This window comes from Syngnathus leptorhynchus, chromosome 22 (assembly GCF_054491065.1).
Source record: "Syngnathus leptorhynchus isolate UIUO chromosome 22, UIUO_Slep, whole genome shotgun sequence".
In the NCBI taxonomy this organism is placed as follows: domain Eukaryota; kingdom Metazoa; phylum Chordata; class Actinopteri; order Syngnathiformes; family Syngnathidae; genus Syngnathus; species Syngnathus leptorhynchus.
Window position 1 is genome coordinate 6,734,342 of NC_141216.1, and position 24,601 is coordinate 6,758,942.

At 47.6% G+C, this 24,601-nt stretch overlaps 1 protein-coding gene across 1 annotated transcript; it reads right to left on the minus strand.

Moving 5' to 3' along the window:
- Positions 1–23,831, minus strand: usp54b (ubiquitin specific peptidase 54b). The gene is made up of 20 exons (XM_085903038.1): positions 23,775–23,831; positions 18,367–18,833; positions 17,148–17,240; positions 15,266–15,400; positions 15,029–15,142; positions 14,866–14,948; positions 14,699–14,804; positions 12,353–12,499; positions 10,212–10,361; positions 9,744–9,933; positions 8,883–9,065; positions 8,487–8,706; positions 8,036–8,413; positions 7,836–7,963; positions 7,448–7,600; positions 5,159–5,312; positions 2,991–3,664; positions 2,787–2,914; positions 2,566–2,703; positions 1–2,187 (listed from the first exon to the last, which is right to left on the minus strand). Exons 2-20 carry the CDS (start codon positions 18,520–18,522, stop codon positions 2,101–2,103), a joined length of 3,417 nt encoding a protein of 1,138 aa, XP_085759164.1. The 5' UTR covers positions 18,523–18,833; positions 23,775–23,831; the 3' UTR covers positions 1–2,100.
- Between the last annotated feature and the right edge of the window lie 770 nt (positions 23,832–24,601).

A 24,601-nucleotide genomic window follows, 5' to 3' on the forward strand; every position in this document is an offset into this window, starting at 1 on the left:
TTAACAGCAAAAATGAAAACCAAAGTTTTTGTTTAGCTCATTTATAGATAACATTTTGTATGTATGTTCTGTATGAGGTTAAATAGTTTTGCTTTTACTTTGCAAGCTGATGCTCGGCTGGGTACGTAATACAAAAAAGAGGTCACCTCTGCCACCTAGTGCTCACTGTTGTAGTACAAGGCATTTTTCATTTAAAGTTGATGTTCGAATACATAATTGTGATGATGATAACATATTTTTGTTGGAGGTGCATTTGGAGAGATTTTGTATTTTGTAAGGCAAACACAGCAATGGAGGCCTTGTTATGGTGGTTATACCCCCTGTGGGAGTGCATTAGTAATAACTTTATTGCAAAAATACAGGTTCCTTTTTTAACCCCTTTGACCACCCTACTACCCCCCCTTAATTTGACACACATACACACACAAACACACACACACACATACAAACATCGGCTTCTTTTGCCTCCTCGTGCACTCTGATCCTTTAGTTTACATTCATTCCCTCTCTTTCTCTCTTATCTCCCTCTTTTAGCGATTTTGTTTTTGCATTCCATTGGTTGAAACTATAGCGTAAATAGATGCAGAACAACAAAGTTCACCAGCAGCATTAAACATGAAATCTTGTGGTGGGTGGTGGGCGTTTTGTTGCGGTGGTCCTCCTGAGGAGGCTCGACTTGCATAGCGGACTGAAGCGCTACAATTGGGCTACATTCTCCCGCAACCTCAAAATAACATAGAGAAATGAAAACATCTCTGGTAAATAATGCCAACCTTTGGTTTAGTTACGACGATCTATGTTCACTTTTTTTTTTTTTTTGTTTTAACAGCATAAAGCATAATAATGAGCTTAGTAAAGGGGGGGCGTGACTGTACAACTGCTTGACATCTCAGCGCGTCACCGGCTGAAAATAGACCTCTTAATACAGCGTATAAAGCAACGTGTATATCTTAGCCTATTCAGTATAATAAAGTTTATCACGGATTTTTTTTTTTTAACCTGAGGACCATTTAAAAGTGAAACAAGCATCCCTTTTCATTCAAGCAGCCTTCCTGAAAAAAGTGCACTTCTTCTACCACCGCATCCGCTTCGCAAAGTGCACTAGAGTCAAAGCTCGGTTCCGTTAAGACAGCCCATGCTACATTCTCACTTGGTCACGCCTCGCTACTACGGTTAAGGTTCACCCAGACTAGACTGACAAACATAGAGTGGAAATAAAAAGTCTGCACACCACTGATTAACCAATTACATTAAAACTCCTGTAAATCTTAAATTATCTTCATCTATTTTTCATATCATGAAAAAATGGCATTTAAAGAAGGGTGTGAAGACTAATTATATCCACAGACTGTTTTTATGCAACCTTAACCCAAAGTCGAACATTAGTCTGACATAACCCTTATGTGAACCCGTCCTATTTGGAAGAAAATAGAGCAAAAAGTCGAAAAGGTGTCAGAAATGATAAGATTTAACAGAAGAGGCGCTTTTCTTGTTCAATCTCCCGGTAGAAACGGGAGAGCTGTCATTCAGGTAGGTGAGCTTGGGGGAAAAGTCAGAAAGAGGAGGAGGGCGGCGGGGCAAACAATGTCCTGCTTCGACACTTGTGAAGTGCACCCCCACTTCTATGTTGAATATTCTTTTAACATTCCACAAGGTCTTATTTGTTAACATAGAGTTCATACATGTTCAGTACACGGCCTCGGGCAAAAAAAACATAACAAAAAGAGACATTGTGGCTGTCTATCAGATATACAGTTCCGCTGCTACGTGTGTGCGTCCGCCGGGAAATGCCCGTGGAGAAAGAGGAAGAGGCGTGGCTACTCGGAGCGTCCCCACATCTGCCCCAGAAAAGTGTCGTGAGGGGAGCAACATCAGGAGAAGTTTGAGGTTGTTAGGGTCAAGAGTGACTGCATAGACAGAGTAGTGGGGCAAGGGACGAAGGTGTGGCCCGGGGGGGGGGGGGCAAAGCAAGGGGTCTCTACGTTGCGTTGCAGGTGGGTGTGCGCGTGCGTGGGTGGGTGTTTGCGTGTTAGCGGCATTCCGGGGGAGAAGCATCTTCCATCCGATCCACACCCGTCCGTCAAAGCGGGCTGTTAGGGTTCAGTGAGGCTGAGCATGACCCTGGTTGAAGGACAGTTTGACCCCTGTCAGACACAGCCAGAAACTCCCGGCGCTGCCCGACAACTCCTGAAATCACAAACGTTCCAAATATAGACACTACAAAGTTACAAGTATTAGAAAAATAGATCATGGAATCTACATTCTTCAGTATTAGAAAGCAGCAACACAGTGTGATGTTTACCTGTGAGGCAAAGAAGGGAGGTGGTGATGACAGGGTTTTGGTGATGAAGAGGATGGAGGAGGTGATGGCGGTGGAATAGCAACAGGGACTCAGGACAGAGGAAGCAAGCAATGGGAGGAGGCACTGACATCAGCCTGCTTTGCCTTGGAGACGAGACAGACAGAAGAAGAGGAAGAAGGAGAAGACACGAGACGAAGGAACCCGGTGCGTAGCAGTGTGTCGTCATGCTGAGCCGCGAGGGGGCGATCGAGCGCGGTACTCACAAAGCTGCGGGTGGCGGTCAGACGTGCGTGTCGTGGGGTCACCGCTACCGTGCCGCTCAGGCTGCGTCCCATTCTCCTCGGATTGTCCCCCTCCTCCTTTGGCCCCGCCCCCAAACGCAGTCCCTGCAACATCATTGGCTGCACGGAGAGAGGAAGAGGACATGTCAGACACCTAGATGAAAATCGTGACAAGGTCGGTGAGGGCATGGGGAAAGGATCACCTTGGTAAGGTAGGTGGGGGTGCTGGCGCCGTCTGGCCCAAACACGCTCCTTTCCACGTCTGCGTTGGGGGTTCTAGAACGAGTTGGCCCTCCAACCCTGGAGATGAGTCGCTCTGATGGGCTGCAGCCTGCACCGGAAGAACAACCATATTAGGGGTGTCAGTAAGGTTTTTAAACCTTACCCTAATTGGCCAAGGTCTGTACCTGTCCTCCCAGCCTGCAGACTGGCCTGGTAAAGGGTGTCGAGCTCCGTGAGCTCTGTTAGTTCCGGCTCCTCACGGTCGCAGCCGTGTTGCCCCGAGGCACGCTGGGAGCCGTAGTTCCCCCGAGCGGGCTGCCAACCGGGCCTGGGCGCTTGCAAAGGGATGGCGGCGTAGCGGTCCGGTGGGGTGTCGTAGGGTGTCACCATGGCGTCGGGGCGATCTAGACTCCAGGAGGACCAATGGCGAGTGGCTCCGTCGGAGGGCGGCCAATGCTGAGGGGCTGAGGTGGAACTGGGCTGGGGGGGCTGCCAGAGAGGCGCGATAGGTTTGGTGACGGGGGGCGGCGGAGGGAGAGTAACGGGCGCCTCCCAAAAGCATAGTGGAAGCGACGGCAGGGAAATAGCCAAGTGCCTCCCCAAGGGTCTGACGCTCACCCCCCCGGCTTGGAGAAACTCACACAGCCTCACCCCCCCACTGACGTCACTGGAGGGGGCGCACGGGTGAGTGATGCTGAGGGTAAGCGTTGGATGGGGAGGAGTCACTGGATGGCGATAGGGTGGAGGTGGAGGCAGAGGAGGTGGGTCTTGGCTCAGAGCTGCCTCCTCTTCCTGGTCATGGTCCTCTTCCTCCTTCTGATTGGGTGTCAGCAGTACTTGGACCGGGCCTGGCTGTTCACTGCAGGGAGGGGGACACAAAGAGTTGTTTGGCTGTCGGCTGGTTTGTGGAAAGGTCACAACAAGCCGGCAACACGCAGGCAGCCTGGTGATGTATGGCTAGGGTTCTCAATCTTTTTCGGTCCAGGATTGTTTTTTTTTCCAAGGACCCTCTCATAATACAAACGTGTCTCAATTATAAAAATAACATACAATAATAAGAAAGTTAACAGAATGATTAAACGGTTGATTAATTAATTGCGTGGCTACTTTTGTGTGTGTGTGTGTGTGTGTGTGCCTTTACCACCAGGGAGCAGTATAACACAGAGATAGGAATATACATGGAGATGGTCACAACTACTGAGTAAGCTGCAGTAACAACACCAACCCACACTCACACACATCCTGATGCCAGCATATCATGCGCTGTAATCAGACTTTCCAAACAGCCATTTTAGAGCAGGGCGTCGGCGTCGTACGTCAACGCCGCGTAAAGTCATTCGCTCTCAGCAGGCCAACGTATCATTTCATTGATTTACATGCAAGCAAATGATGTATGTGCAACATTAGTGGATCCTATTTGCGCTTTATCTGTGTATGTGTGCGTGCGTGCGTGCGAACAGCTCGTGCATCAATTTTTGCTCTTGTGTATGTGTCTGCACGTGCACACACATGCCAGCACCCCTATCAACTCTTTTCAGCCTTAGTAATTACCCAGAAGGCTTTGCAGCAGTGGCTATAAATCAGACGCTAGTGTTGATCAATAGAAAAGAGGTGTGATGTCAAATTAAAAAAAGAAAAAGGAGAGCAAGGCAGAGAGCACTGAGCATTTCCCCCCCCCCCCCTCTTCCTTTCTGTAAGCAGTTTGGCTTGAACAGTAAATGGGGGGCTTTTAATAGAAGAGGAAACTAGGGCTACACTTTTGAGGCAGTAGAACCATCAATTCCTGCCCATCTGCAAAAGCTTTGAATTTTTTTCAGTTCAAACGTAAATGACATTTTTCAGATTAATCAGAAAAATCAATGCTTTGTTAATTATTTTTACTGAGGGCAATAAATAGAAATAAAAGAAGTCATTCAAAAAGTATTTTAAAAAATTCAGATTAATCAGAAAAATCAACGTTATGTTAATTATTTTTACTGAGGAAAATAAATAGAAATAAAAAAGAAGTTATTTAAAAAAAAAAAAAAGCTGCAGTTCCAGCCAGCTCATATCTAAATTTGACCCCTTCTAGGTCTCCGCAGGCTAAAACGCTGTAACCCTCAAGCACAGCAGCATAACGTACAACACGACACGAAACAAGTGCAACCGCCATGGCACGGCGCGACATGACAGGACAGGACAGAGTGCTACAAAAAGGGAAAGCAGGAAAAAAAAAAAAACATACACAACTCTCTTTCTTAGCCCAACCAAGATACACAACAGGTCACACACACTGACACAAAGACGAGGAGTCCGGCAGGGTTGCAGTGGGAGGCAGGTGGGTCTTTGTGGGTCACAGTGGCGGCGTGTATACCTGCGAGGCCCCTGCGGGCAGGGGGCGCTTCCTGACTCCCGCTCTTGCGCTTCCTGTTCCCGCCTGCCTTTGAGCGGGCCGCCAGCGCTCCTCATGCACGCGGCTATGGTCGAGCCGCTCGGAGCGCTGGCCTCATGCGGGGGTCTGAGCACAGCTGAACGTAGGAGGACAGAGTGATGAGGAAAAAAGAGAAGAAGAGGATGACAAAAGAGGAGAAAGAAGCAGGTAGAGTGGTTATGATGTTAGATGCAGAAGGCGGGGTGATGCAGTTGTACCTAATCAAGCGCCCGACAAGTAGTGACGCATCATCGCGTAGCCTGCGGTTAGTCAAGGTCAAGGGACAAGAGACTGTTTTGAACGAGGGGCCTTGAACGCATCGATACGGATGCTGCGCGGCGGAGCAAAGGCTTATGTAAGCGCGCTGATAGTGGAGCCATCTGTCCACTCGCTTGTCGTCCTCGTACTTCATCAAGGTTACTTGTACTCTCAGAGGTGTGTGTGTGTGTGTGTTTTAGTTTCATCAACACGCGCGCACACACAGGAGGACAGACAGGACATAAATCTAATAATCCCACGTACAGATTTACTTAGTGCTGAGCCGGGGAGGGACCTTCACACCTGCAGTTCAGAGAAGGCACATACACACACGCACAATCATCTCAGCGATGACTACTTGTGCAGGCCTCAAACATACACAAATGTCCTGTGGGGACCATATTTTGCCACTCCTTTGCTGTGTAAGCCACAAAGACACATTCATACTACGGTTGGGAAGATTCATCGATTTGCATCGGAAAATCGATACGACCTGTAATATGCAATGTATCGTATCGCAATGGATCGCATTGTTTTAAAATTAAATCATACCGTATCGAACCAGAACCGTATCACATCTTATCATTGGCAATTCCATGAATTCTGAAGGCATCGAATCGTTTGCAGTGTATCGAGATGTGTATCGTATCGATTCCCATCCCTAATTCATACACATCCTTTTCGTACTTCTATGGGCATGACATTTTGTAATCTCGATGCTGTGAGCCTCAAAAACACAACTACTTTTGATGTCCATGTGCAGACCACGAAAAAATGTGAAATTGCCGTGCGCCACAAACACACACAATAATATGTATTTATATTTCTTTGAGGGCTGCATTTTTAAAATTCTCTGCCGTGGGCTACAAACGCGTGAACAAACTCGTCATTTGGCGAGAGTGCCGCAAACCCAATAAGTGTCATTAGAGGGTGGTAGAGCACTGTCGCCCATTTCCGATCACACACAAATCCATAATGTCCTCCAAAAATGGATACCAGGCTGGAGAGCATGCATTTCCTCGCCACTCCGAGTCTAGTCAAGTTTCTTCATGATTATTTTTGCTTCATTAATTCATGCCGTCTCACATCCTTTTAATGAACTCTTGCAAATGTAATGCCAGAGTGCTGCGTGCAATTTATTATTCAGGCATTCTGCATTTTAAAGGGAGTACTCAAGGAATTATATCGTGTTCCAGAATATTTCATGTCTGTGGCAATTAAAGTATATGCAAATTCATCAACTACAGAGACCAAGTTGAGTTTGTTTGAAGCTTTGGAGGGACTTTTTTCTTTTCCACTTAAAACAGTTACCAAGTGCCTTAAAAACACGTGGCACACTTTTGCCAAAATACCTCAAGGATCAAGACCTATTTTTCCAGCACATTTCATATGTGATTAAATCTGCTCGTTTTGGGGCGGCTCTGTCTCACACTGAGCCAGCCACCATCTTGCCCCACATACTGCTGGGCCAATGGCAAGCACAGCTTTCATTAGATTGGCAGACAGTGGGTTGCATTTTGCTGGCTCGTTCCTGCTGGCATCTTCCGCCTTGCTCTACCGAGAATGTTCACTGCGGCCAGCTGCTTGCTTCTAAAAGCCGAGGCAGAGCCCAGAGTGTGGAAAACAAACAAGCGACCGAAGTCTTTTTTTCCTGCATGGAAACATCTCCAAACGCAACCACTTCAAGGAGTAACTGCAGTTTATACCAAGCTAATGCTGTTATCTCCCTGCGAATCTTAATCTCGATCGGCAGATGTGTGTCACGGTAACAAAAAGCTAAGCGTGGGGTGGTTACCAAATGGGAGAGACGGACGAGCAGATGGGAATGGGGACCCGAGAGCCTGCGGAGCTCAGACAGAGACATTTACATATGTCAGTGACCTCGCAGTGACATCACACGAGCAACAATTCATCAGGCTGAATTATCCGATTAGAGGTCCTACTGCTACCCCACAGACGTGGAGTTAGTCTTACCCTGGTGCTGGAGCTGATCCAGGTCCATGAATTTGCTAGGTTTGGGGTTGAAGCCCATGGCCGCCTCTTGCTCTGCCTCCTTGCGCTTCTGTTGCTCCTGCTGGCGGGCTCTCCTGGCCACCTCCTCCTGGAGCTCATCCAGCTCGCTGCGTCCTGAGACCCACAAATGAAGTCACTTGATGAGAATCTTTGGGCAATTGGGTTGGGAAGACTTACAATAAGTTGTACATTTTATGACTTGGGGACCTGGTTGGTTAAAACGTGAATGCAAAATGCTCTTCCTTCTCTTTGGGCTTGAGGATTTCAGAGAGGGCTATAGTGTCGGTTAGGCTTAAAAATGTTCATTTTGAGTTAGTTTAACTAAACGTGAGACGAGTATGAGCGTTACCAGGGTTGGCGGTCCTACACCAGCCTGGTGAAGGTGACCCCTGCAGGATAGCGCCGGTGCTCTTTGACTTGGGCACTGAGCGCCATGATGGTCCGGACATTAGCGCCCGTTTTTGTTGCCCCACCTCCCTGAGGAGTAGAAAATTAAAAAGCTGATAATTGAGTTGTTTAGACGGCTGCGTTAGGCGAGTACTTTGCTACCTGTCAGGGCTGCTGCTGTTTCTCTCGCTGCTTTCGTAGCCGCTCTCCATCCTCTGTATCAAGCGAGGTTGGTGCTCCACCCCCCTCAGAGGCGGAGGAGCTGGGGGGCCCATCGTAGATCTGGGCTGCCCAACCAGCCTGGATCTGGCCTCCAGGACTGCAGCCTCCCTGCCCTCCGGAGCTTGTGAGCTCCGCGGTGTAGGCGTGGTGGGCCGCAGGCAGGGTATGGCCGGCTGGTGCGGCGGTGGGTGAGAGGGTCCCGGCAGGGTGTGGTAGCCCTGAGAGCAGATTCGTTGGCCGCGGCCCGAGAAGATGCTGTCGATGTTCAGCGCTTCTCTTCGGGGCCTCCAGGTGGGGCGGTAGCAGCCACCAGAGGAACTGAACCACAAATAGAAGTCTTATTTAAAATACATGGTACTTTATTTCAAGCGTTGCTTTCCAGGACTTGTACCTGGACTTGCTTTCGCTGCTGGTGCTCTCATTCTCCCAATGAGGCCCCCCGACCCCACTCTCGCAGCCCCCCACCCCCGAAGAGGAAGAGGAGGACAGGGGCCGAGAGGAGGACGAAGAGGAAGTGAGCGGCCGCCGTGACGAGAGCAGGAAGACGGCCGTCTCCTTGTACTCTTGCAGGGGGGGTGAGGGAGGCCGGGGAGGGCCCTCCACTGCTAACTCTGGGGGGGAGGCAGAGTTATGTCAGGAAAGGGGAGGAAGGATCTGAAATGTAGTCGTCTAATCTTTCATAGATCAAAATGATCGAAGATGTTAAGATTCGCATGGCTTCGCGATTGGGTTGGAGTAAGCAACACGCCATCGTTCTGCTAAAAGTCAGCAAATAATGAAACGTTACCTCCTGTGTGGGCAGTGTGTGACGGTGTTCCGAGATTGTAATTTGGGACCACGGTGGTCTGAGAGTCGCTGGACAGGTGGCTGCCCGTGGACTGGTGCAGCGGCCGGCTGCGGTAGGCGCGGTGGCTTGAGCTGTCCGTCGATGAGTCCGTGCGGGTGTCGCTAGAAATGGAGGGCTCTCGACCTAAAGACAGACCTTTGGCGCTTAATCCCCGACTCCAATATGTTTAGGAGAAATGATCCCGAGGGGATTAGGAGGTTGAAGGTCGACCTCCGGATGATCAATGCACATGTGTAATCCAGGGGTGGGCAAATGTTTGAGATCAAGCACATCTTTATTCACTTTTCTATCATACCTACAGTTAGACCATTTGAAGAAGACGTAGGAAATGATACATAATGACAAGCTGTTTATTATCCAAATAAGCGCTACACCATGAATGGGTGGGTCACCAGTCCTGTAATGGGATCTTCCTGTAATGTCCTAAATGCCACAAGATGGCGCCAAAGCCTTGGCTTGATGGAGTAATTGTCAAAGAAGTAGGTTGTCTTGACTGTTTAAGACCTTTACGTCTCGAGGAGCCAAAGTTATGGAGAGTCTTTGCTGCATTTGCGTAGTAGCAGTGATTTCTAAGGTGTTTGAATATATATATATATATATATATATATATATATATATATATATATATATATATATATATATATATATATATATATATATATATATATATATATATATATATCATGATAGTTAGTCTGTGGTAGGTTTGTAGTTTGAATGAAACATGTTTAGTGCGGGGTGAGTCCGTAACTCTAGTTTATTTGCTTTTCCCTGTAATGCGATGTGTGGCAGCGCATGTACCCGAGTCTTCGCTGTCGTAGCCGGCCTTGCTGCCGTGCTGGAACTCCAGCGGCGGGTCGGTGCCGGCGTAGGGGCTTGCGCTCTCTTGCAGTATCACCGGTGTCCCACGGGGGTCGGCGTAGAGCAGAAGCAGGGGCTGATAATGGCCTTTGATACAGCGGGACACCACGTCCTTCCACTTAGGGCCAATCTGAAGATACATAGGAACACCCCCCACCGCCACCCGCCCATAGACACACATATGTAAAGCGAGTAAATGAATCCATATTAAGAGAGACCGTGTTGAATTTATCGCCTGAAGCGGAAGGTCAGAGACATCTGCAGTGTTGCTATCATGTGAGCAAGGACGTATAGCTTCACTTACACTCACTGGCACATTCCTTCATACCACTCACATCGAAACGACCTTAACACGCAATCATGCGTGGACAACAACACGCATACGCGTGCACGCACAGCCGGAGTCACCTCTTTGACGTGGGCATCATCGAAGTACATCCATTTGCGAATCTTGGTCTGGAAGAAGAAGGTGGAGTAGTGCTTGCCGTAGTAGCACACCATGCCCACCAAGTAGAGCTCTGCCTGGCGAGCTCGCTCCTCTGTCACACGGTAGAACAACTACAGCGAGGGAGGGAGGGAGGGAGGCAGAGGGAGGGATGCGGGGAAGAGAGGGAGAGGTGTGCAGCGTGAGACAGATGAGTTCACGTGAATGCCAGCAGCAATTTTTTTTCCTCTCCTTTTCTTTGCACCACAATGCCGTATGCAGTAATCTTGCGCAGTCTTTCCAATTGTTTGTTATATTTGGTTTTTTTATTTCTCTAAAAGGAATAATAATCTATTTGTAAATAACTATAGACATATTTTCTGTTACAGTTATATTTACAAACGTATGCAGTTGAGAAAATGAATGGCTGGATTGATTGATGAATGTTTTTAGTTGTAATCAATACAGTACATGGGCCAATCATAAGCTGTTAATGTTGTCATTGTTGCTGTGTTTTATTATTTTATGAGTATAAAATCAAAATATGTAAACCATCTCAATGGTAAGGAGTCTCATAATTTAGTAGCATTCTCAGTTAGGGTTGATGTAGAAAAACACACACACACACACACACACACACACACACACACACACACACACACACACACACACACACACACACACACACACACACACACACACACACACACATCAGTGACCTTCAACCTAAAAAATGTGCTGCTGCAAAATTCTGTTGTCTTTCCAGAAGAGTAGAAGCTGTTATAGTAATTCCCCAGGTGTCCTGATTCAAATGCTATATTTCATGAATATGCCAAATGAGCCAAATTCTACCGCTTCCTTTTGTCTGAAAACCCCATGCGATTCAGTCAAATAGCGTGTTAAGCGCCACATTGTCTCATTCAAGAGGCACGATGCACACCATTATCCAAATTCTCCTCTATTTATCGCAAATGGGCTAATCGTCTCAGCGACGGAGAAAAGACGTAAGAAACGGTGACAGGAAGTGGAGGCAGCGCTGCGGGGAAAATGGAGCCACTACTTGTGATATAAAAGCACAAAAGGCATCGGGTCTGCGAAGACGAGCTTCATCTCGGGAGTCATTGAGGAATGACAGACAGCAGGCGAAGAAAAGCCGACATGATGGAAGGAGGAGTTGGCAACAGTGTTGGGGGGGGGGGGCAGTAGAAGAATTTGACACGCTATAATGCTGACTCATGCATTATTCATGGGAATCACTTCAGAATGAGTGTTCCTGAGATGTTACAGCGCCATTGAAATGCAACGACATTGCTCGGTCATGACACTGCTTTGCAACACGTGCACACGTGTGCGTGTTGTGTGATTGCCGCCTGAGGAAGTCCCTGAATCACGATTGTGCCATTTCTTCAGTAATATGTCTGAGGGTGGCCATAACAATCACTTCCTCAGTAGAGCCAAAGGTTATGTCTATCACAATTATGTGATTTGTTTTAAACAATCATTCTATGTCTAAAGGTCTTTTTAAAAACAAAGCCCTACCTCGGGGTATATATGAGGTGAATTCATTCACTGGCCTCATTGGACAAGTTTTTAAAAACACAAGCTCCCAAAATGTGTCAAAAGCCCACTGGACAGCGGGTGGAAAAAAAAAGATGCCCTGTTGGCATGACAACCACAGCCCCCCCCCCCCCATGCCACACTGTCCACCAGGGTTTTATCAGCTCAGGCCACTAACCGCCTCCCTGTCCTCAATTTCAAGGTTAGGGAAGCGCCGCCTCTGCCGACAGGTCCTCCGGAGGTCAGAAGAACTTTTTCATATTGAGATAGCATGAGTGGAGCGTATGTCAGGAAAACCAAATCTGGTCGAGCTACAACAAGCACTCCCTCAGGAGTACGTCTTAGGTTGCAGGAAAAAAATCTTGGCTAGTTCACCAAAGTGATATCTTCAGGTAGGCCAAAGTGGACACAACAAGCCCTTCCCTTCAGTGATATCTGTTTGCACAGAAGCCAAGTTGCGGCAGTGAACCAGCAGTTCGATGAAAAAGCAGTGTGACACTGTCAGCCCCTTGCTTTGTACTGCACATTACTGCCACCTACTGGACCGGAGTGGAAGAACCTCACTTACGTCTCCCAGGCGCAGGCAGGTGCCCAGGCTGTGTATGACGTCCTCAGCCAGGTCAGAGTGGTCCGAGTCCCACACCAGTCCGATGGAGACGATCTCTGGCGAGTTCATCAGCACGCGGCGGATGCGTAACACCTCCCCGCAGTTACTCTGGGAGATCAAACAGTCAGTGAGAAAAGGGTAAAAATATTAGAGGAGTCTTTTCGCTTCCTGGATGTCGTTTTGCACATGTCATGTGATGTGTGCGGATAGCGGCCATGTTAATAATAATGAAAGGGCGCGGACGTCATAGGGACATATTTGTCCCTGGAGCTCGTTGCCAGGTTCGGGACTGCATGTACTGGATGCTTCCTTTTGAGTCATGACCTACCACAGAGTTAGAGCACACAAATAAACACGCACGCACACACACACACACACACACACACCCAGGCAAACATACACACAGAGCGTTGGCATAGCCACCTCGGAAGCAGCCTGAGAACACCCCGGCGACCGTTGGGCTTTGCCAAAACAAGCCTCCCACACACACATATGCAGTACACAGTGGACTCTCTTTGAGGACTTGTGGGGCTCGTGTGGCGTGGTTGGCGGTGGCGAGCTTGCTTGGCTGATTCTTTGCCAGGGTCTGCCTCTCCATTCGCAAGAGGACCTTTCCAGCATGTTATATAATTATACTGGCGGTCAAATGAAAGTGTTGGTCTGCAGAATACTGATCATGGAAACTCCTCGCAACTCATTAGACACCACAGCAAGGAGATAATCCACATTTAATCGATCAGGAAACGAAGGAGCACTAATGATGATTTATTATCTTCAATGCAGCCAATCTATAGAGCATGCCAAATATTCAAATTTATATCAAACTAATACAGTTGGTTGCAGAAAACCTATGCAGCCACACTTTGAATTTTTTTTTTTTTTTTTTTAATAATGCATAGGACACTTCATTAATTAGTACTTAGCTATAGTTTCAGGCTGAGCCAAGCAAGCATTTCCCTAAATCATGACCTAAGCTCATTATTTAAGCTGCCGCAAAGTCTTCAGGTCGGCAAAACAAACGCTACTTTAGTGATATCATAAGGTGGGCATAACAATCACTCCCTCCCTGAGTGGGCCAAACTGTCATGCCCTCAGTGAAATATCTTAGTGTAAGCATAACAAGCCTTGTGATGTATTCAGGTGGGCAGAACAAGCACTCTGTCAGCGATATGTCTTAAATTATGCAAAACAAGCGCTCCTTAAGGGATATGTCCTAAACTATAAAAAAAAAAAAACTCTTCTTCAGTGATGACTTCATTGGGTAGAATAACGACTCAGCTATGTCTTCAGATGGGCAAAACAAGCGCTCCCTCATTGGTGTGTTAAGTTTGGTCAGACAACGTTGCCTCATGACATCCTTACTGATGTCTTAAGGTGAAGAAAACAAGTGCTCCCTGAGTCATAAGTCTTAAGGCAAGGCAAACAAGCAGCACCCCTGTGATGACTTGAGCGGGGCAAAACGAGCCTCACTGGATTCTTCAGTCGGGCAAAACAAGCACTCCATCAGTGATATGTCCTAAAGTGGACAAAAACAAACATTCTCGCTGTCAAGGTGCTCGAAACAAGCGTTCCCTCAGTGATATCTTAAGGTTGCAGTTTGTGTCTTCTAACATGAATCCCTTAAACTTATCATTAGAAGTGTCAATCAAAAGTGTGCATTATTTTTCCCAGCATTTTTGGAAAGTTGTTGCAGAAGCTCAAGATGAAGGCAGGATAGATGGGAGGGGGGGGGGGGGGGGATAGTCCAGGGGGTTCCAGAGCTTTGTAAAAAAGCCCACAGAGAAGCCTCTTTGTGGGGGAGACTTTTTGGCAGCGAAGGGCTGCCGTCGCTTGAAGCCAAGCTGGATCCATTCGCTTCCCCAATGTGGCAGCACAACACACGGCATCCTCATGGAGTCCCTCTAGCAATCTATTCCAAAATTATCTGCTAAGTTGGACAACAACACTTGAATGTTCTCCTTCCAAATTGTCTCCAAACACAAACACACGCTATACATACTGTATCTAGAGCCTCGTTTTACAGCACACCGGCGGGTCGATGAGGACAGGTCCGGAAAAAATGCTTACGGTGACGAAAATGTGTCGAACATTGCAAATGAGCGCTTGGTTATGTAAGCAACGCAAACACAAAAAACAACTCCATCTGAGATTACATTATATAATGCACACGTTATTTCATCATCTTTATTATTAAACGCATGTAGATCAAATGGATGACTTTTCTGCAAACTCAATTAATTGCGTTAAAATGGTGTGTAACTGCTGGTGAATGTGTGTGTGTGTGTGTGTGTGGCGAGGCGCTCTCACAGGGCAGTTGCGCAGATCTCCCATGTTGCTGGCGTTGCGAAGAAGTTCTCCAAACATGTCCGGTGTGGCTTTCTCCCGACACTCCAGCATCTTCACCGCTTGGTTACTACGGCAACACACGCATTGTGCTTATTTGTGCGTGCGTGCGTGTGTGTGTGCGTTCTTACCATAGGGACGTGGTAGATATGTAATGAACCATCTGAATGAAGGGTAGCGGGTCCGACGTGGCGCCACAACTGGTACACACGCACTGCGGGTTCAAACAGGGTCAGTTAATGTACGTACGTATTAAGAAGTGAGCGTAGCGTGTCTGTATGCGCATCCACGCGCCTGCTCAAACAGCGTCATGGCAAACTTCTGGTGCGGGATGCAGTGTTTGGCCGTGCAGATATCTTCTCGGCTTTCTGCGCTGATGTGGAAGTGAATCCGCATCAGAAGATTTTCCTAACAAGACAAAAAAAAAAAATGTGTATGAAGTCCCGCTTAATTCTCGCCGCAGCAGAATTTTGAGTGCATCATCGGGTCTCCTTCAATTTAACTTTGCCGCAAGCTTATTATGTGACTCACAAAGCACTCCGCGGCGTCGTCCATGATACCCAGCTGGAAGCGCTGCTCATCCTGGAAGGTCTTGGCCAGGGCGCTCCGAAGCGCGTCGGACGGCAACACCCGTTCGCTGCTGAACTGGAACTGGGCAAAGATGCTCTGTGTAACAGAAAGCAGATGGAGTCCAAAAAATATATCACAGTGTAATTTAAAAAATTGTGGAGCCAAAATTGATAAGGTTAGGCCGTGGCGTGTTTATTTCTTGTAAAAACTCAGACCAGTACGATTCAGGAACCAAAGCGGAGAAACAACCCGTCAGAGTGCCGAGCAACAAATGTGTAGACGACGGAGGCGGCCGGGCCTCGGTAGCAGACACCATCAATAAAACATTTACGCTTATTCTTCCGACAAAAACAGACCGCAGAGTGCTTTGTAGCGGCAAAACAGAAAAGCAAAGCAAACTGTTGCAAGGCGAAAAAGTATGTTTAGAAGCCAGACACACAAAAATAAACAACAGACTTTATCTGACCCCAAATCGTGGCAGTGGCTACAAACATAAATATAGTGAAGTTCCATCGCCAGATCTAAAATGGATGCCTGGAAAATAATTGAACACAGACATGTTTTTTCCACAATTAAAAAGAATTCCAGTTATTTTGTGCTTTCGTCAAAATACTTTTAGTCTCAACTTTGTCTACAATCACGCCGCTAGTAACTAATAGCTAGCTTTAGCTCAAATCTCCTAGGTGGCGCTGCCTTAATAGACATTTGGAAGGCAGCGGAACAAGATGGCCGCAGTCATACCACAGGAAGACGACATTATAAAGCAGTTGAGGGGCTTAGCTGGCATTGGGAAAAGTAATGTAGTCGTGCTGATACTGTGTGTATGTGTGTGTGTGTGTGTTATGACTGCAGCAATGCGCCAAGGAGAATGGAGGGGGAATATACCCTACAGAGAGAAAGGGAGATGGAGGGAGGTTGAAGAGGAGGGGAACAAGGAAGGGATGGGGTGGAATGAGTGAGCGTGCATGTGTGTGTGTGTGTGTGTGTGTGTGTGTGTGTGTGTGTGTGTACACGCGGCAGTCCAATTGCAAAGTTTGCAGCCATCTACAACAACTCCCACATTCATTCATCTTTCTCCTTCACTCCCCTCCTCTTCCTCCTCCTCCCATCCCATTCTCCTTCTCTAGTGGAAAGAGATGAAGTGTTGCAGCAATTTCCAGTGGGCTAAACGCCACAGGAGGCTAACGTAGCCTTTTTGGCTAGCTCACGCGTGACTTTCACGTTTCAACTTTTCATCGATAGCTTGCGAAAATACGAATCCATCGTCCGTCCCGAAAGGTGAATATAAATTTGGTCTGGAGGGATTAAATGTATCGTTCATTTTCATCACATACGCACAAAAGTGGATGCGCGTGGACTGATTTGTGTCTGGGTGTAAGAGGCAAAGTGTGTGCGTGCGTGCGTGCGTGCGTGGGTTCTGCTTAGCTCAGCGCTTTCAGTCAGGCCAATTAATTACAGTGGAGTGCTGTGGAGACCCAACAGTGTGTTGCTGCCTGCCGCACTACAGCACATTAGTCACGGTACTACGCCTTCGCCCGGGCCACATGTTGGTCACCACTGAAGCAACAAATGTCTTCTGTTATATCATTGAGCAGCTATAGTCAAGTTTTGAACATATTTGACTTCTATGTTATTTCACACTTCTTTTGAAATTGAAAAGCAAGCAAATACCATTTCCAGCTATGAAACGGTATTAACATGTTCTAGTAACCAAGACATAATTTACCAGAAGAAGCAAACTAATTGCCCGCCATTACTGGCCATCCTCATCACTCAGAGTGAGCCACTGTCACTGTGGTTTGAAATGCATTATGGGCAACAACAAAACATTATTTTTTTTTACCTTGAGTGCACAGAAAATGCAAGAATCCTCCATGCATTTGTGCGTGGTCAGCTGGCGAAAGCTCCTGCGGAAGATGTCGAGATGCCACAAAACCTAAAGAACAATCACAAAGCCAAAGTAGTTTTATTGTGGCATCAAAATGTGATCATTTTGAGGATTCACCATGAGGTGTGCGAACCCATTTGATTTTCCTTGTGTCCTCTTTTTTAAAAAAAAAAGCGGGGAAATGCCAAAGATGGGCAGCTATTACATGCGCTTCTTTCAACAGTAATCAAATGTAAACATCTAAAAACCTTTGCCGCCGTGGCTTGATGCTGGCATACAGTTGCCGTGGAAACACGACATGCTTTTTTTTTCCCCAGCACGTTGCCTGTCCAGGTGCGTTTTGCTGTAGTCAAAAAATAGCAAGCGAGGAAGCCAGAGAGAGGCGGAACTACTCGAGGGGATCATTTGTTCCGACAAGCGGTGGCCATTATCAGTGGAATTTCTGGCGATAAATAAAGAAATAAAAATGACTGAGATCAGATAACAAATAGGGCGAAACAAACCCAATTTGCTGGTGAATATTTTTAATTGATTAGAAAAACATATTCGCATAACATCTCTGAGATATCAAGTCGTTACGCTGGACTGACTGTGAGCTGAATGGGCAACCGACACTCTTCCTCCTCATCCCTCTTTTTTTTTTTTCTCCCTCCTCCTTCAACAGCTCCTCTGCACTCTCTCCAACTTCTTCGAAGCTTCTGCTTTAGCTTATCATCTCCTCATCTGGAGCGTGGAGGTGTTTGTGCGCGTGCCAGCGGGATGTCTTGAGAGGTCCACGTGTGTGTGTTTGTGCGCACGCACGAGCTGAGTTAGCATCTCGGCAAACAAACACACAGTCACTTGAATGGTGCCAAAAGCAAAGCAGAACATGCAAATACTCATTAATACGAAGCTTATCTGGCTGCCGTGTTTAATTATCAGTTGACTGCAATGTGTGTGTGTCTTAGTTGGAGTTGTCACACTTGCAATGAAGTAACCTAGATGTTGTCATTTTGGTGAACATCCAGCAATTTTGTTAAAGGCCACAAAGTAAAGAAAGAAATGCCGCATGATTCTAGGAAACAAACACTCAAATAGGGCTTTGAGTTTCGGGTTAGAGATTAGTTAGGGTGAAAGGTCATTTCAAGGGGTGGTAGGTGAGGGCTTATGGTTTCCGAGTCACTGCGTCACTGACCTGCAGGGCACTGTTCAGGAAGCAGCTGTTCTGTCCCGGCTCATTGCTCAGGCCTTTGCTGGGCGCGATAGAGGTCATGGTTCTTGGGGTCGCCAGCCCCTGCACCCCGCTGACCGCTCCGCCGCCGGACGCAAAGTAGTTCCTTTTCCACGACATCCCTACGTGGACGCCCCCGTTCCTTCGGAGGCTTCTATGTCACTCCCATGAGAGTGACAGAAGGCGAATGGGAGAAAAGAGGACGGAGGCGGCGGACGGAGGCGCAGCAGTGTGTCTCGGACGGGGATTTGGCCCCCATACAAGCCGGCCCCTCTCCAGCCGTGCTTTACTTCTTCAGAATCCGCCTGCTCCCTGCCAGAGCTGCTGTTGGCATCTGTTTGTCACTTGTCCTTTGGCAAGTCGTCCTCTGGCGGCTCCTGTCAAACGAATGTTGTTTGCGCCGGCCAGACGCTCCCGTGTCCTTTCCTGCCCTGCTAGACACAAAAAAGAACCCAGCTGTCAGGCCGCATGGGTGGGTCAAACGCTTTTTGCAGGTAAACGACAACAGACATCGGAATTCCCAGAGGCAGGTCGGTGATTTGAAAGGTGTGGAATGGAGGAATCGACTGGCACTCGCCACCGTGACGTGACTATTGTTAATGCGCACCTCTATCGGGAAAATCTTTAAACAGGAACTTGTTCATTTTGGATGAATTCCAGAGCGTGTGCTTTGATTAAGTCCTACAAGGGAATTTGGTCAAATAGGCCCCAAATGGAAGCGGGTAACCTTGACGGATGGTTAGTTAAGTTTAATAGCTCATCGAGCCATCCGATCGCCTGCGTCCAGCAAGTAGACTCTGCCTTATTGCTCATTATCAACTCAAAATAGCAACTAAAACATTGTGTCCATTATACGGCATTGATAGATCGTTTGTTTATTAAAACAATAACATCACAATTTCTTGCCATAGCTGTGTTGCTCTACCGTTGGTGAGGTCTGAAGTGGACTGATCTGTTTAATAGACACCGTTGGCAGCCAGTGAAGTTTTCATTCGTCATTCCGCTATGCATATTTGACAGTACAAACAGAGAACAGCTTTCTTGGTCGAATTTGGAATCCTATGAGGTCTAAAATTGCATCAGTAATGGGACAGCGAAATCAAAATCTATTCATAATCACGATTTAATGACAAACCTGGAGCTTCTGCCAGCGAGTGTGTGTGTGTGTGTGCGTGTGCGTGTGTGTGTGCACAGTAAGCACACAAGTGCACACAATTGCATAACGCCACGGGGCAGCAAGCTAGCAGAGCCGCAGTGCCTTTCGCCACTTTTGGCAAAGTTCCCTTCCATCTTTTTGCCAGCTTGCAGTGCGGCCACAGCACCCTACTTTTCTTTGAAAGAGGCCAGAGGGCTATTTAGCTAGATCACTAGTTAGCTCGCTAGCTAGCTATAACTAATTAGTTTGCTCGATATATCTATCTATCTATCTAGAAAAAAAAATCCCATTCAGTGCAGCTGTGCATAAACACACAAAATCCAACTTGCCAAACGGATTTATGGAGGGATTTGGCAGCCAGTGCTGTGCTGTTTTTCCATTTTCCCTCTCCCAAACAGAATCACTAACTTCTGTTTCAGCATACACTGACTGTTTGTGCGTGCTTGTGTGTGTGTGTGTTGCCAAGTAGGTGTAGAGAGTGCAATCACACATCTTCTTTTTGACTGCACCCTACAATCTCACACAACCAAGATCACTCAAGTGCTGTTATTTATGGCCCTTATGTGTGTGTGTGTGCTAGCAAGCGTGCATGTGTGCGCGTGAGCATGCGGGTCCCCGCTGAGTGGGTGTGGAAACTGCGATCACACATCCTCTTTCTGACGCTACCACCCTACGGCCTCGCACAACACACAAGTGCTGTTATAAACCATGGCCTGTGCGTGCGCGTGTATGTATTCCAGTATTTGGCTCGTTACCATGGAAATAGGCCAAGCAGCAGGCACGCGGGAGGAAAAGCCGAACCATGTGATATTAACACAAACACACTCAGACACATACGGTCACACACACACACAGACAGACAGACAGACAGACACATGGGGCCGGCGAATGATGATGATGTGTATTGATGGTGGAGAGTTCCTGGAAGCCACAGCGAGTCAAGGCACTAGTCAATCAAATTCCCTGACCCTGCACTGGCGGCCATTAGGAAAGCAGAGGAGCGGCGGCAAATTTACCCAATGAGGCATTCGGGATGGCCTTTGTTGCTATTAAGCTAGACAGGAAACGCAGAGTCCACGTCCGTGGCTTTTTTTTTTTGCCAAGCTTGCGCTTTTTCAGAATCATCCAGAACTTTGATTGATAAAAGCTGTCAAGCTGTCGTTATTTGCTTCTTCTGATGCACAACGTGTGATATTCTTAACTGTATGTGATTAAACGCCAGGTGGCCCTCACGATGACGTTCACACCGGTGAAGAGCAATCAGCACGGCCGGCGTGAGTCACAGCGCAGAGTCGTGACGTCGCCTTGGGATGTCAGAACAATCCCAGGCGCTTTGTCGGGACAACAGCCGATGATTACTCGCCGATCGATGGGAGCCGGCGAGGGCACGGCCGGAAGCGCTGAGAAAAGACATCTGTTTCTGCTAAACCGTCACAAGTGCCGCTAGCACGAACGCCGCGTCGCAAACGTACGCGTGCTGCAGATATGACAAGCTACGCTTGTACTACCTAATCACGTTCGATAAATAGTACACAACACTAAGGATGGACGTGTTCGTTGTCAGTAACATCTGACTTCTGCCATTGTTTTCAATGTTTGGGTCAGCGTGTCAGTGTACCAGTGTCACCAGGAACAAAAGCTCTTTGACACGCGCACACACACACAAAAGAAAATCAACCTGAATTGAACTGATCATCAACAAGCTCTCCTTGTTGCTTCGTTCACTTTTCTCTCCAGTGACCTCTACTCCCCGCATTCATCTTTCTTTTCCGAAAAGAAAACTTCACATGCGTGACCTCACGTGCACGCAGTGGGTTTTCTTGTAAGTGGGTTATGTGTAACTTCAAATAGCCCCATTCGACAATAGGGAGAGAGCCTCAAGTTCATCCTCCCCTCCCACTTTTATATTAACTTATACAGCCACGTGCGGCGTGTAGGCGTGTGAACGAACGTGCAGCCAGAGTCTGGGATTTTCTTCAAGGTCATTTTCCCGCATAGACGGCGTGACCGCACGACACAAGCAAATCGCGGCACATGTCCAATCACAAATCGAAAAACAGCGCGAGAATGCGTTTAATACGCGGGCCGTTACATAACGGGACGTCACGTGAAGATGTTGGGGTCGCGCAGAAAACAAATCGAAGAGCAGGACAATAGGAATGAGCGGGGTGTTAGATGCAACCCGTCGTGATTGGTGAGGTGGAGAGAGAAGGCGCATTGGCCGGGGATGGTTAAGGTCAAAGGAGACGTTGAAGCGTGCTTTTCTTATCCCTCCCTCCTACATCATCCTCTACTATTGTCTAATCTGCTCCCTCTTAAACCAAAATGTCAGTGTAATCCCGTGCATGCAGACTAGGGGGGGGGTCCACCATTGAGGCAGGAATGCTGCAGTTTGAAATGTCAACAAAGGGTGGGATACGCACGACAAGTTGTATCCGTGTGACTGATTTTACACACTGAAATATGAAAGCAATGTCTAGATTTGACAAATAGATCCTTTACAATTTGGAGTCCAATTTTGCAAACATCACAATGCTTGGACCATACATAGAAGCGGCCAAACTTTGAAGGACATACGAGCTCACGACTAAACATGTGGGAAGAAGTGTTAGACTTTACCCCTGCGCAACTTTCTGTTTTAGCCAATTGTAAGAATCGACGTACTGCTGAAATAGCCAAAATCCTGCCTCAGATTCTTTCTGATGTTTTAAAAGGACACGGGTGGTATTGTTGGAAAGTTCACCTCTCGCAATGCAAAGGTGGATTCATTTCCTGACAACTTCTCGAATGTGGAAGAGCTGAAACACACATTTTCAGCACTTCATTCATCAACTTGAAGCCTCAAAACAACGCCCGCTATATTGTTTGGACTTAAACTCCAACGGCAGCTTGTAAAAGACGACGATCGTGTAGTCGAGGGCACGTCGTCCTTCGCTAAAAGTCTGTTAATTGTGTTTAATATTAGATGAGGTAAGCGACATAAAACCGCAAGGCCACGGCGGGAATATTTCCTTACCACAGAGGAAAAAATGATAAGTCTTGTAAAAGTCAGTTAAAATGATGGTTTCCAAGACCCCCCCCCCCCCCAAAGGGCATGTGACAGTAAGGTTGTTTGAGTAGGCTCGGCCGACCCGCACTACATCAAAACAATGTTCCCGGTGACCACAGAGAAGTCGTTTAATAGGCTGATTACATCTCGGCAGGCTGTAAAAACATACAGTAAATTCACCCAGCCATTATGTTGGTGTTAAAAGAAGACGCTCATAAAACAGCTCAGGTGCCTTTTAAAATGCTTTTTTGTCATCCGTCATCGGCTTCACGCAAGCTGTTGAAACTTTCCTTACAAAGGCCTTTCGCCGCGTACTCAGACTGTCGGCAGTCGCGGTTAGTCTAATCAAGTGAATCGCTCCTAAAGCTGGAATATTTTTAGGATTAAACTTCCTCCCCACCTCCCACTGGGCACTTTCCCCCCGGATGAGCCACAGTAGCAACAAACACTGGAACATTTGTCCAATTAAAAAAAAAATGACACTATCATCATTATTATTATTATTATTATTATTATTATTATTACTACGCAGCATCGTAGCAGCAATGGCGTCCAAAGTCATCAATCTCAGAACCGCAACGTTAAATCAATGAAGCAGCCACCCGGCAGCGTATGACAGTGTAGCGTGAATTGGGCCCCGGTAAGAGGCTGCGGTTTGTTACCCATCCATCAACAAGTCCAACACAACTCCTCACAACCTCACAGTCACATCTAGCGATGCAGGAGACGGACTGACTTGCTGGACGTGAGGGTGAACTTGAAAGGATGCCGGTGTGGAAATGAGCATGCGCACGAGAAAGTAGTGACCCTGCAACCTGCACCTTCCCCGCCTACCACACACGCACACACAAACACACACATTGCTGGTAAAAGATTTGTCGTTCATCCATCAACAAGTCCAGCCCCCCTCGCGTCCCTCCAACCAAAAGCAAGACCATGGAACATGACTGGACACCTGTGACAGGATGAACTTGAAAAGGATGCTCATGCATGTTTAAGGGGAAATGGGCTTACACCAAGACAAAATAGTAACCCTGCAATACACTCGCACGCACTTAGGACGATGATGGGCAACACACTGACTGAATCCCCATTACCCTCGTGCACCTCTGCAGCATCAGCCATAGAGCCAAGTGCGCACATTCACAATCTGTTGTTATTACTCACCCACCCCGGATGCGGTCGACAACAGTCTCCGTCCGCTCGCGTGTCCCACCGTGTGATTTAACGGTGGAGAGGAGGCTGAGCCGTGGGCGTATCCGCTCAGCTCGGCTCCACGCAGCCCCCACCGGCGCCATCCATCCAGCGCTGCGGTCGCGCGGTACGCCGCTGCTCTCGCGATACCTCCTCCTCCTGCTCCTGCTATCCTCCAGTGTGCGCTCATTGCAATGCCGCCGCCTACCGGGCAAGCCGGGGTGCTCAAATATCCGAGGGGTGACATCATCGCTGTGGGTTACCTGCGTAGCGTTCACTCAGAGTGGCAGTTTAAGGGGACATGTGTGTGTGCTTGCCACTACTTCTCTCTCTCTCTCACACACACTGATTGGAGCCGCTGACAGCGACACGCAGAGGACATCTGTCCAAAATTTGACACCCGCCAGCCTCGCTTTGCAGCCAAAGCCTGAGCCGCCGAGCGTGAGAGGTCACGCGTACCATAATACTCCTCGATTTGGATCCTGTTTCCATCACCATTTGCTGGCCTGTCATTTAATAATGCCGGTGGGTGATTATCTTAGGCACAGTCTCGACCTTTTTTTTTGACTAAGGCACGTGAGAAAAATGTCACTGCACACACGCACACAGATAAAAAAATGTCGCAAAAATTCTAGACAGTGGCAGGGGATTTTTATTATTGAATAAATGTGTTGACCAATGTGGGGCAAGCTAGGCAAAGATTACCACAGGGGCTGCCAATATTTTTTGATTTCTCCTCCCAGGTTGACCATTTGATTGCCCCCACCAAAAAGACTCCAAAATTTGGTATTTATTTTTTT